Below are 11,899 nucleotides of genomic sequence, written 5' to 3'. Positions count from 1 at the left end.
TCGGACGAATGGGATTCGTTCCAATGCTATTCGGTTGAATGGGCAGACTCCGGTATAGAGAGGCTATTTCCTCATTAGGGTAAGGTATAGAGAGGCTATTTCCTCATTAGGGTAAGGTATAGAGAGGCTATTCACTCATTAGGGTAAGGTATAGAGGAGCTATTCACTCATTGGGGTAAGGTATAGAGGGGCTATTCAATCATTAGGGTAAGGTATAGAGGGGCTATTCACTCATTGGGGTAAGGTATAGAGGGGCTATTCAATCATTAGGGTAGCGCATCGAGGGGCCATTCACTCATTGGGGTAGCGCATCGAGGGGCCATTCACTCAACTTTCCTGTACGCCTGTTAAGTACGGTACGATGAGGCTACTATTACGAACTGAGCCCTTGGGTCGTCTTTTTTAATTCGAGAGGAAAGGTACGTTCCAAGGGCGAAAAGCGGAAGGTGTTCGGTAGTTCCAAATTAAGCGACTATTTTTAGGCTCATAAAACCTTAGACAAATGCTCTACTAAGGAGGATTAGGGCAAGTTATAATTGCTAACCTACATTTTCTTTGAAATTCTGTGCAATTTCGTTGACACTGCAAAATTCCCGATGAAATTGCACTCGACTTGGCGAGTATTTTCTTAAACCCATAGTACATTGGAAGGCGGAAGTCACCTGATTGAAAACGTCACCATTTTTCCAATTACTAATCAAAATCTAAAGCATTGGGTCCTAAGATAAGAAAACAGGCTAAAATAGTCCATCCTGCGCGGCCATGACTATATTAGCCTATACAAAATCAAGGCCCGAAAAACAGGCGAAAATAGTCTACAAGTATAGGCTACCTAATTTGGCCTTGAATTTCGTAAGCCCGAAAAACAGGCCAAAATAGTGCGGGCCGCGCGGCGAATGCTATTCCAGCCCGAAAATTCCGACGCCTGAAAAACAGGCCAAAATAGCTTAGGAATAAGATGACGCTAATTTCGCCTGAAAAGTCAGAAGCCCGAAAAACAGGCCAAAATAGCTCGCTCGCGATTGGGCACTATTTTGGCCTGTTTTTCGGGCCTAAATAGCAGCGCCTCATCGGGCCAGCTATTTACGCCTGAAAAACAGGCCAAAATAGTGTCAAGCTATTTCGGCCCGAAAAACAGGCCAAAATAGACACTACGAAGCTTTGTGTAAATTGTGCTACTATGGAACTAACTAACGCTTAGAAATTCATTTTATCCCTAACTTTGAAACATAATTTATTTACGGAACTAAGTATTTAACACTTTAAAGGTTGAACCGTTGTATTTAAAATAATTATAAATATGGATTTGTGTGTATATAGTGGTTGTAGAAGTGACAATCGCCAAGCTCATAAACAGTACATGAGATATGCAGAGTTTATCGCTTTTCCTAAACCTAATCGTAATTATGAAATAGCAGACTGCTTTTAAGGCTTTTTGTTACCCCCTCCCCCTTTTAAAAATTGAATCACTTTTCCGGTTCGCACCAAAATCTCGCTAGGGTGCGTTGTCACCGAACATTTCTCAGATATTCACGCTTGCGGACCGTCCCTAGCGTTAGTTAGTTCCATGGTTAAACGCTGCTGTGTTCCGGAACCAACGTTTTCAACATAAAAGGTAAATCATTTGTTCATTTTTCATTGTTATTTATTGCCAAGGCTTAGCAGCAGTGCCTAATAGTGATGGCACCCCCTTCCTTTGACTTTACTACGCTCTATTGCTATTTAACATGGAGTGCCACTACTCTTTTGATGCTCTGGGACTAAAACCAGGGTTGGCAAGTTTTAAACAAACTGTTTTAAACTTTGGTTTAAAACTTGTTTTAAACAGCCATGGAAAAAAAACATTAATTTGTTTAAAACGTTTTAAACAAACAGTTTAAAACATGTTTTTTATGGAGAGGAATTTCGAATATTTTTCACTCGTTTTATTTGAAAATGAGCGAAAATATTAAATAATTGAAATAATAAGCTTCAGTCAAAACCTTGCAATAATTTGACTGTTTTTTAAGAGTATTTAATTGTTTGGAAACCCTACCAGTTGATTTATCCGTTACCAATCTGTATTGAAGACTGATATTCAATAATTTGATTAAGAATAACTTATTTTGTCGTCTACCTAAGGTAAAGGAACGTTTTTGTACACTGTTGGTACATTTTACTGTTCTAAAGTGATTACGCGTAATATTTAAAGCCAGGCCCTTGCCAGTGCTAAAATTAATACGCTTAATCCGTAAACGGAAAACATGAAGCGCCTACAAAGTAGAAAGAGGTGTGAAGTTTCAAATGTATGATACTGCAGTATGGATGCGAAAATTCCTTAATAGTGGCCACAAAAGAAATCAAGCATTTGGACATTTGGGGTTAAATGAACAATTTTACCCATCACCCTCATTTTGTATGCGCTATAAAAAAATTAGATTTTCGTTTTGAAAAGATCTCTTGCTCTTTTTAAACAGTCAGTAGAACATTTCAAATATTCAAATTTGATCCCTCAACACGTACTCCCTTTTTAATAATTAATTTCATGATAAAATGTTTTCGGAAAATCTAATTTTAAATCGTGTTTTAAGCATTAAAAACACAACTTTTTTTTACTACATTTTTGCCAACCCTGGCAAGGACCCTTTCTTACACCTTCAAATTCTAAATTTTAGGAGCTCTTGATTTCGTCTTTTCGTGTTTTTCTTCTCAATACGTTTTCGTGGTCCGTTGGTCAAGCTGTATGATACTCGCTTTGGGTTCAAGTGGTCCCTGGTTCTAATTCCACACAGACAATTTCTTACACCTTGAAATTCTAAATTTAAGGAGCTGTTGCTCGTTTTAAAGTTAGTAGAATATTTCACATATTCTGTATTGATCGCTTAACACGCACTCCCTTCAAAATAATTAATATCATAAAATAATTTTGGAAAATCTAATTTGTTCTTGAAAAAGCTCAGATATGTTATTTTTCAAATAATTTGGAGGGAACAAATCGATTAACAATTAAATAAGTTGATTGAATTAAATTGTGATTAAGGAATAAATTAATATAAATAAAGAAAAATCGCAATATCGGATCATCAGTCAATTGATAAACGTCACTCTCATCGTTTGTTTTTTCTGTCTTGGTCCAAACCAAGACCATTTTGTTTAATCAAGCACGCTGTGAAAATAAGTGCCTTGCGCTAGCGGGAAAAGTGGCATAAATGGAGAGCCGCGATGTATAATATATAGGCTATTAGATCTGCAAGAGTGATTTTAAACATGTTTAAAACTAGTTTTTTTTGTGTTTTTTACTGTTTTTTTCTACTTGTTTAAAAAACAGTTTAAAACAACATATCGTGTTTTAAACAATAAAAAACAGAATTTTTGTTTTTTTTAAAAAAAACTCAATTTTTGCCAACCCTGACTAAAACCAAACCAAACCAAACCAAACCTAACCTAACCTAAAATTTATGATTTAAGGTAATTTTTTACTAATTTTAACAAAATTCATTCCGCGTAAATTATTTTATTTTTACATAATTTTTACGTTATTTTAGGTTTGGTTTGGTTTGGTTAAGTGCGGCGCCGCTGCGTGTATCATCACAGCGAGTCCCGGCAAAGCCTTTGGCACGGCTATTTTTTAATGTTAATTATTGTTTGCGCTCATTATAATGGTGTCCAATGAATAGAGGAAGGCGTAAGCTTTCATTTGGTATATGATTTATTAAGTTTGGAAGAGCAGGGGCTATTCTTAAATTTAGCCATTAAATGTTGTGGGCAGTGAGGACAGAGAAAAATAATATTTTATGAACATGTTGTGCATGTTGCAAAGTAATTTATTCTAAATATAAGCTTTAGTTTTATTTTGCGAATTAGTGGTGCCTGTTGCATTTTAATATATACGTACAATCCTGCGTGTTAAGGTTAAAATGCCGAAAGGACGTTACAAGCTTTTATCAACCTTGTCATCTAGACATCGTTCAAGGCTAATAAATTCTTCTTCAAATGCAATCAAAACAATTTATTGAATGGCAAACTATATAATGACCAAAGCAGCTCTACAGACATAGATAGTGATCGATACAATGACCAAAGCAGCTCTACAGAAATAGATAGTGATCAATACAATGAACATAGCAGCTCTACAGAAATAAATAGTGATCAATACAATGAACATAGCAGCTCTACAGAAATAGATAGTGATTCAGATGAAGATTTTTTTGACGAAGAAACGAATGCTTTTGGGTGTAACGAACCTCAATCAGATGATATTGAAATTGAAGAACACAAAACTACTGAGGATGAACGTTTCCGACCAGATATTGTAACAGATGAAACATTTGATAATCTGCAAGCGAACGAAACAGTACACTTGAGAGCAAGCCTTGCAAGGTAGACAACTTGTTACGGAATAAGCGAAGCTGCTGTTAATGGCCTTCTAAAGATATTGAAAAAGCATAACTGCTTCAAAGAAATACCCAGCGACTCGCGTACTCTATTGCGAACCCCCAGATATTCTATTGTAGAAGAAATGCCACCCGGCGAATACTTTCATTTCGGACTCGAATCAGGTATTCGCTCTACTGTCAGTCGTGAGCACGATGAAACATTGATAGGACCAGTGTTTAAGATTTTAATTAATATCGACGGATTGCCACTTGGAACGAGCACAACCAGTAACTTTTGGCCAATATTAGGTTTAATTTCCTCGCTCAAAAACTCTAAGCCTTTCGTTATTGGTATTTTTCATGGACTAAGCAAACCTAAATGTACCGATCAGTACTTATCTTCCTTTATCACAGAGGCATCACTTCTAATAGAAGAAGGTCTTACAGTAAACGGCATTCATAAGACAGTGAAAATAACAGGTTTTGTCTGTGACACTCCTGCTAGGGTTTTTATCAGAAAGGTTAAATGACATAATGGTTACTTTGGATGTGATAAATGCACGCAGCCTGGAATAAGACGCAGAAAGAGGCATTGCTTTCCTTTAGTCAATGATGAGTTAAGAACAGATGCTAGCTTTAGAAATAAATTACAAGCGGGACATCATCATGGAACTAGTCTTGTGGAAAAACTAAAAAACATTGACATGGTGCAAGACTTTCCGCTAGACTATATGCACCTAGTCTGTTTGGGCGTTGTTAAGAAAACACTTAAACTGTGGATGGGGGCAGAGAAAAAAATTGCTACGTTTAAATTTAGGCCTGATCAAATCTTAGAAGTGTCCAATCGCTTAGAATCTTTAGCTCCGGTAACCTGTTCGGAGTTTGTTAGAAAGCCTAGATCTTTAAAAGATGTTGACAGGTTTAAGGCTACGGAATTCCGGCAATTTTTGTTATATTCAGGAATCTTAGTTTTGAAAAATATACTACCAAATTCTCATTACGAGCTTTATAGAACTTTAATCGTGGCTATTCGAATTCTGGCCACACCACAACAAACTGTGGGACTAATAGATTTTGCTGAAGAATTACTAAAATATTTTGTTCAAATGTATAGTGTTCTTTATGGCAAACATTTAATTTCGTATAACGTACACTGTTTACTTCATCTAGTAAAAGATTGTAGAAAATACGGTCATCTTGATGCATTTAGTGCGTTTCCTTTCGAAAACTATCTTTATACGCTTAAAAGTAAAATTGCAAACACTGGCTACCCATTAAAGCAGGCTATTAATCGCATAACAGAAGAAAGGAGAATAAGCAGCTGTGCTTTAAACGTTAGACCAAAAGACTTTTCGTGTCACATGGTACACAAAGAAGGACCCCTTTTAGATGGGTGCGTTGACCCCCAGTTCAAGAAAATTATTCTGGCAGACTTTCAATTTTCAATCTCCCAGCGTGATCACTGCTGTATTTTGAGTGATTTAAGCATCGTGGTGATTGAAAACATTGTTTCGTCTGAAAAAGACCCATCGAAAATGATTTTAGTGGGAAGAAAGTTCAAGAGTGTAGAAAATTATTTTACATCGCCATGTCCATCGTCTAAAGTCGGTGTGTTTCGAGTAAAAACGATATCAGCGTTAATGAAATGGCCTCTTAGTGAAGTATCTTCGAAAGCTATGAAATATCCGTTAAACAACACCAATGAGTTCCTTGTTATGCAACTTCTTCATAACACGTGCAGTGATTGAAATGTGGTTTGTAACTTTATCTAAAACTGTTTCATGCTGCAACCTTAAATTAAGTTTTCAGTGCATGGATTTTGAAATTTAAGTATAGCTAGAATTAAACATTCAATTATTCATTATTGGTTTTTAGCATTGCAGAGTGCTTTAATAGACAGTATTTTCTTGCAGAAAATGGCCGAAAATCATAGATTCAACATAGTGGAATTTATTCAAGGAGGAGTGGCGGTCGTAGTTGATTCGTGGCTTTTTGAAGAAAACTCTGAAAATAAATGTTACTGGCCTGGAGACAGAAATGCATCCAGATATGCGAAAAAACAAGTTCCACCAATTACTGACAAATGGGAAATTTATGAAGTAAATATTATTCGTAGCAGCATTGGTAAGATATATTCTTCTCGATATTTACGTCAAATTCATGTTTTAATAAATATTTGACGTTACAGATTCTTTTGCTGAAGCATGGAAAAAAATGTTAAAGTCTTGCCGAGACACTGATATTTCTGCTAGTGAAAAAGATACTGGACCTGGTAAAAGAAGAAAAAAGACTAAGCAACCGCTTGAACGTGCTCCATCTGAAACAGACACTGAATCCGAGGATGAAAATGCAGACAAGGAATCAGCCGACCAAGTTCCCGAACTTCCAGTTCTTAACTCTATTGCCCACGCTTCATCTGTTAGCCAGAGTATGATATTATCGTAATAATGTGTGCTAAGATTTTATAATTTAAATTTCAATTAATAGGCCGTGGCTGTGTTCGAAGTGTGAATTTGGTATCAAGCCAAAACGAACTACCGATGAGGCTGCAAAATGGACGTTCTAAACCAGCGGTCCCAACTAATCAGAAGATTTCAAGTTTATTTAGCGAGGATATTCCTTTTGATATAATTCCACGTTTAATTTTAATAAATTTGTTTAATTTTTACTTAATTATGTCTGTTTGAAGCTGCTAGTGACGAGTCGTCAAGAAAATCGCAAGGCCTTAACAATTTCGGGCTTTCAACTTCAAAGGATCAAAATGATGACGATAGTGGGTCTTGGCATTAAGTGATGTTGAAGGTAATTTCACTCTGGATAACTGTTGGATTTTGGTAATAAAAATGTATCTTATAATTTTTAGGTTCTGGTGAGAATGAAATATCAAATTTTGGACCGCAAAAAAGTAAACAAAAATTACAGCTAGTTAGAATTAATGTATGAAAAGAAACTAACCAGTCTCCTAATTTTAGATCAAACCAGAAATAAAAACAATGATGTATTGAAGTCAAGGCTATCATCATCTTTGGATTCCAGTATTCGTCCAAATTATTACACTCCCAAAAGGCTGTTAAAAAATAAAACTGACGAATTTGCTAACAAGACTGCCACTGCAAATATTTCTTCTGATAATCGTAAACGCAAGCATTTTCTCAAAGGCAAGTTTTAAATCATACATTATTAATGGCTATTTAAATATTCAGTGAATCGGTTTAAAACAAATCTAATTAAATGGCGTAGTGGTTCAACGTTTAATATTTTATCATAATTTGTACGGGAGTACCCTAAAACTATTCGTTCTAATAAATATTGAAATTACTTATTATTTTGTTCTTAGATGAAGAGAACTCAGATAATCCGATGGTTGCTGTCAGCAAATGTATGCCATAAACATTCATTTTTGGATTTTATCGGAGCTGCGCAAGTCTTGACTTTTTGGTTTTGAGTCCACGTTCGAGTACAATCTGAGTCCTATTTTCCCTTCGAGAGTCTAATTTGAGGTTTTGCAATTATCTGATAGAATATTCATTTAAAAATCTGATTTCTAATAATTTTGGTATTTAATACCATATTATTTGTTATAAAATTTTAATTAAATGTGAAACTTAATTGTGTAGCGGGAATTTCAGCAGACTGTAGCTTGAATTACTACCAGAGTACTCGACTCAGACTCATTGCCGATTACTTGCAATATTCGATTACTCGCTTACCCCTGGATTTTATTGAAATTCTAATCTTTAAATTATTTTAGCATGGTTGAATAATGTAAAACGAAATCAAGATATTATGAAATCCACTCAGCAACAAATTTTAGAAACAGTGCAAGCAATACTAGCAAATACACAGAGCAGCAGTCGCCCTAATCCGCTTACAGGCGAAGATGTTGAAAAGTTACAAGAAATGTTTGGTTTTCCATTGAAAAGCGGAACAGACCTCGATTTATTAGAAGACTTACTAGGCTCGGTAGAAAATGTCACAAAACTAGTAAATAATATTTAGTTTTATAATTTATATTGGATCGATGATTTATATTTTCTTTTTACGTTTTTTAGAGAGGATATTTGAAACAATTTGGAGGTGTGACCCTCTATGACAGTGTAAAACGAATTTTGGTTGACGTTTTTGTAGACGAATTTGCAAGACAATATAGCTGGGAAGGCAGGAAAGGTAAACGGACGCTGTGTAATTTAAGGCTGATTAAAATAACAATAGGTAACGAATATTCTAGTTATTTAATGTAGAACGGCAACAAATTATTTTAGTCTATTTAAGCTGTGGAAATTAAACTTAGAAGCATAGGGAAAACTCACTTAAACGTTCTCGTTAATTTATTATTATTTTTCAAAGTTGTAATTTCAACTCGCTAATTTTAATATGTATAGTTCCATGAGTGAAAGGAATTTTTCGCGTGCAATCGGTGATTGTTTATCAAAAGCAATTATAATTATGAGGTCTGCGATTGCTCGCAGTAAACTACTCTCGTCTTGTGAAATATTAATATGTGCTAAATTTCGTTGCAAAACAGCTTTAGGCTTAGCAAGTGAAAATCACAATTTTGAAAATTATACATTAACGAAATTTTTGGTAATGATTTCATGCATAATTCCCCAGCCTTGATTGACTAACGATAACATGTTGTCCTTCATTATCCCTTTAAATTCATAATCAACTTTAAATATTTAATTTACTTATTCTAACCATGCAGAGACTGTTAGAGGATTAAAAAGTTTTAAGGAGGCCACTGTTTCAGATGTTGAGAAACATATAAAATCATGGTTTAACCACGCATCTGAACGGGTTAAATCAAAAGAGACAACTTCAAAAAAGCAACTTCAGGCAACCAACGGATAATCAATTTTACGATACGAATTTTTAAACTGACAAATAAAACGACCGGGTTTTTAAATTGGAATTATTTTGGTCTTTATTAACTATTAACATCCCAACAATGTTATTTGGATGTATCTATGCTCAATTTAAGAAATACCCAAGATATCCTATAAGCATATTCATATCAACAACGATTCATAATCCAGAGACGTTCTCAGAATATTTGTGGGAGCAAGGCATATATTTTATATTTTCGAGCTGATGTTCTTAGAACCTACTCGGCATTTTGGACGGACATAATAAATGCCCCCCCAAAATCCGTAGAATGTCAATAGGTTGTCCCAAAGTTTTGAGCTAATATTCCTAGAACCTACTCAGCATTTTGGACGGACATAATAAATAACCCCTCAAAATCCGAGGAATGTCAGAGGGATGTCACAAAGGTTTTACTATGGATGTCCTGGGGATGGGGATAATGCGGACATTTGGAACTCTAGGAATATCCACAACTGCTCTTTTTAGGTTTTTTGGATGTCCTGTCAATATACCGAATCCCCCACAATAATCTCCCTGGAATGCCCCGAGGATCTTTTGTGTTTGCTGGGAACACTTGAAACAAAATTAATAAAATTTAAACACTTAAATCGACAAACCAAAAGGGGTATAAATAGGACACTCTTTTGGGAAGAATTATCACTCTAATAAAATGCTGTTCTAAAACTCACTCGTACTCTCACCAATTTTTTGGAAATAAAACTTTTGATCAAATTTTCTACTGTAAGGATTGAATCTTTATTTCCTTTAGACTAGGATAAAGAATTGAAGTAACTAATCTGCGACATTTTATGGTGCCGAAACCCGGGACTGTAGTCAGACCTTTAGATTAAAGTGTCAGGTTTGGTTAGAAAAGTAAAAATTCTACATCATGAGTGAAGATAACGATGAATTAGAAAAGCTATCGCGCAATAGAGATAGAACGAGACAACAGACAAAGGTAACAGCTACTGAGATTGACACAGCACTTGAAGACGAACAATTGAATATAGAACATCTGGAAGCACAAATGAATCTTCTTCTGAAGTTGGAAGAATCGTTGGAGAAACAGAATGAAAAAATAAAAGAATATATACTGTTAGCTGACCTTGATCATGAGGAAGGAGTGAATCTCGCCTTTTCAGAAATAATTATCATAGCGAAGACTCGAGCCGCCAGAGCGGTAAAATTGGCGGATAGGAACACGAAGGAAATTGGTACAGAAAGAGTACCTTCAAGGATTCGAGAACACGATAGTATAGTAAAACTACCAAAACTAACGATGGGAACTTTCAATGGAAACGTTGAGAAATGGAAAGGGTTTTGGAGTTGATTTGACTTAGCAGTAAACAAGAATGAGTCAATAAGAAAGACAGATAAATTTAGTTATTTAAAGGGATGTCTGAAAGGAGTGGCACTAAAGGCTATGGATGGATTGGCACTAAATGATGCTAACTATAAGAACGCATTGAAGATTTTGGAAGAACGATTTGGACGAACAGATTTAATTTTAAACAAACACATGAATAATTTGACGGACTTAATTCCAGTTACGAGGACTTCAGATATAGACGGATTCAGGGTTGGCAAAAATTGAGTTTTTTTAAAAAAAACAAAAATTCTGTTTTTTATTGTTTAAAACACGATATGTTGTTTTAAACTGTTTTTTAAACAAGTAGAAAAAAACAGTAAAAAACACAAAAAAAACTAGTTTTAAACATGTTTAAAATCACTCTTGCAGATCTAATAGCCTATATATTATTAATAAAAACTGTCATTGTAGACAAAGACTGGAAAGTGTAAAAGATAAGGTTTGAAAATGAACTGCCTGAAGTAACAGATATTAAAATTTTCACTTTTGAAGACATCATTATAAAACATCAATTATTTTAAAAAATTCTTATCTTACTTTTTTTCACCAAAATTTCATTTTCCCAAAATATTTTTCAGCAATATTTACCAAGTATTTTGTCCTCAATAGTAGTTGTCACCTAGAAGGGTTTAAGGGATACTAGCTTGGTACTGGTTTTACTTTCAACTAACATTTGATTCTAGGAGATTCAAATACTTCGATATCTGAAAAGATTTCTCTTGAAGAGTTTAAATTTTTATATTTTAAAATTCAAAATATTGAGAAGCGGAAAATAATATAGGCCTTTTCTTTGTGATTTAGTTATTAGTGTCGAAAAGATCTGTAGATTGATCGTGATCTTTGAGAGCAACACAGCACGTTAATATTTAATACTTTGAAAGCTTTACAATTTATGAATACGTTTTGTAAAGTTTTAATACGGTTTATATTTTGTAAGCTCTCAACGATTTTCTCACGTTATAGGGTCAATTTTCTACCTAATTTTAAATTTTTGATAAAAAATAAAATGTAAAGCCGTAGTATTTTTAAAATAACGCGCATGTTCCTTTTTAAAATACTTTCCCGAAGTAATTTTGGTGAAAAAAAGTAAGATAAGAATTTTTTAAAATAATTGATGTTTTATAATGATGTCTTCAAAAGTGAAAATTTTAATATCTGTTACTTCAGGCAGTTCATTTTCAAACCTTATCTTTTACACTTTCCAGTCTTTGTCTACAATGACAGTTTTTATTAATATCTGTCACTTCAGTCTTCATATTAATTAAAATTGTTTAGAAAATATGGGAGAAAAAGTCTTAGGGCGTTGCGC

The 11,899-nt window shown here is 34.5% G+C and overlaps 2 protein-coding genes across 2 annotated transcripts; both read left to right on the top strand.

The window, feature by feature from the left end:
- The first annotated feature begins 5,823 nt into the window (after positions 1 to 5,823).
- Positions 5,824 to 7,057, top strand: LOC149674128 (uncharacterized). Its single transcript, XM_089838622.1, has 4 exons — positions 5,824 to 6,109; positions 6,269 to 6,479; positions 6,544 to 6,783; positions 6,843 to 7,057. The coding sequence occupies exons 2-4, from the start codon at positions 6,272 to 6,274 to the stop codon at positions 7,040 to 7,042; spliced, it is 648 nt and encodes a 215-aa protein (XP_089694748.1). The 5' UTR covers positions 5,824 to 6,109; positions 6,269 to 6,271; the 3' UTR covers positions 7,043 to 7,057.
- A 90-nt stretch (positions 7,058 to 7,147) lies between these two features.
- LOC149674127 (uncharacterized) lies at positions 7,148 to 9,267 on the top strand. The gene is made up of 7 exons (XM_089838620.1): positions 7,148 to 7,157; positions 7,219 to 7,260; positions 7,328 to 7,513; positions 7,693 to 7,734; positions 8,107 to 8,339; positions 8,408 to 8,567; positions 9,061 to 9,267. The coding sequence occupies exons 4-7, from the start codon at positions 7,716 to 7,718 to the stop codon at positions 9,204 to 9,206; spliced, it is 558 nt and encodes a 185-aa protein (XP_089694746.1). The 5' UTR covers positions 7,148 to 7,157; positions 7,219 to 7,260; positions 7,328 to 7,513; positions 7,693 to 7,715; the 3' UTR covers positions 9,207 to 9,267.
- Positions 9,268 to 11,899: the final 2,632 nt, after the last annotated feature.

This window comes from Phalangium opilio, unplaced genomic scaffold (genome assembly GCF_054372755.1).
Source record: "Phalangium opilio isolate 3A_F unplaced genomic scaffold, DU_Popi_V2 ptg000046l_1, whole genome shotgun sequence".
NCBI lineage: Eukaryota > Metazoa > Arthropoda > Arachnida > Opiliones > Phalangiidae > Phalangium > Phalangium opilio.
The sequence above is the reverse complement of the archived record's forward strand: the minus strand, read 5'-3'. Positions and strand labels throughout refer to the sequence as shown.

Bases quoted from the DNA above. Each gene is read 5' to 3' on its own strand.
- LOC149674128 (XM_089838622.1), top strand. From the start codon at position 6,272: ATGGCCGAAAATCATAGATTCAACATAGTGGAATTTATTCAAGGAGGA. The intron at 6,480-6,543 runs GTAAGATATATT...TTGACGTTACAG, and splicing joins TATTATTCGTAGCAGCATTG to ATTCTTTTGCTGAAGCATGG. The intron at 6,784-6,842 runs GTATGATATTAT...TTCAATTAATAG, and splicing joins CGCTTCATCTGTTAGCCAGA to GCCGTGGCTGTGTTCGAAGT.
- LOC149674127 (XM_089838620.1), top strand. The intron at 8,340-8,407 runs GTAAATAATATT...TACGTTTTTTAG, and splicing joins TAGAAAATGTCACAAAACTA to AGAGGATATTTGAAACAATT. The intron at 8,568-9,060 runs GTAACGAATATT...CTAACCATGCAG, and splicing joins GCTGATTAAAATAACAATAG to AGACTGTTAGAGGATTAAAA.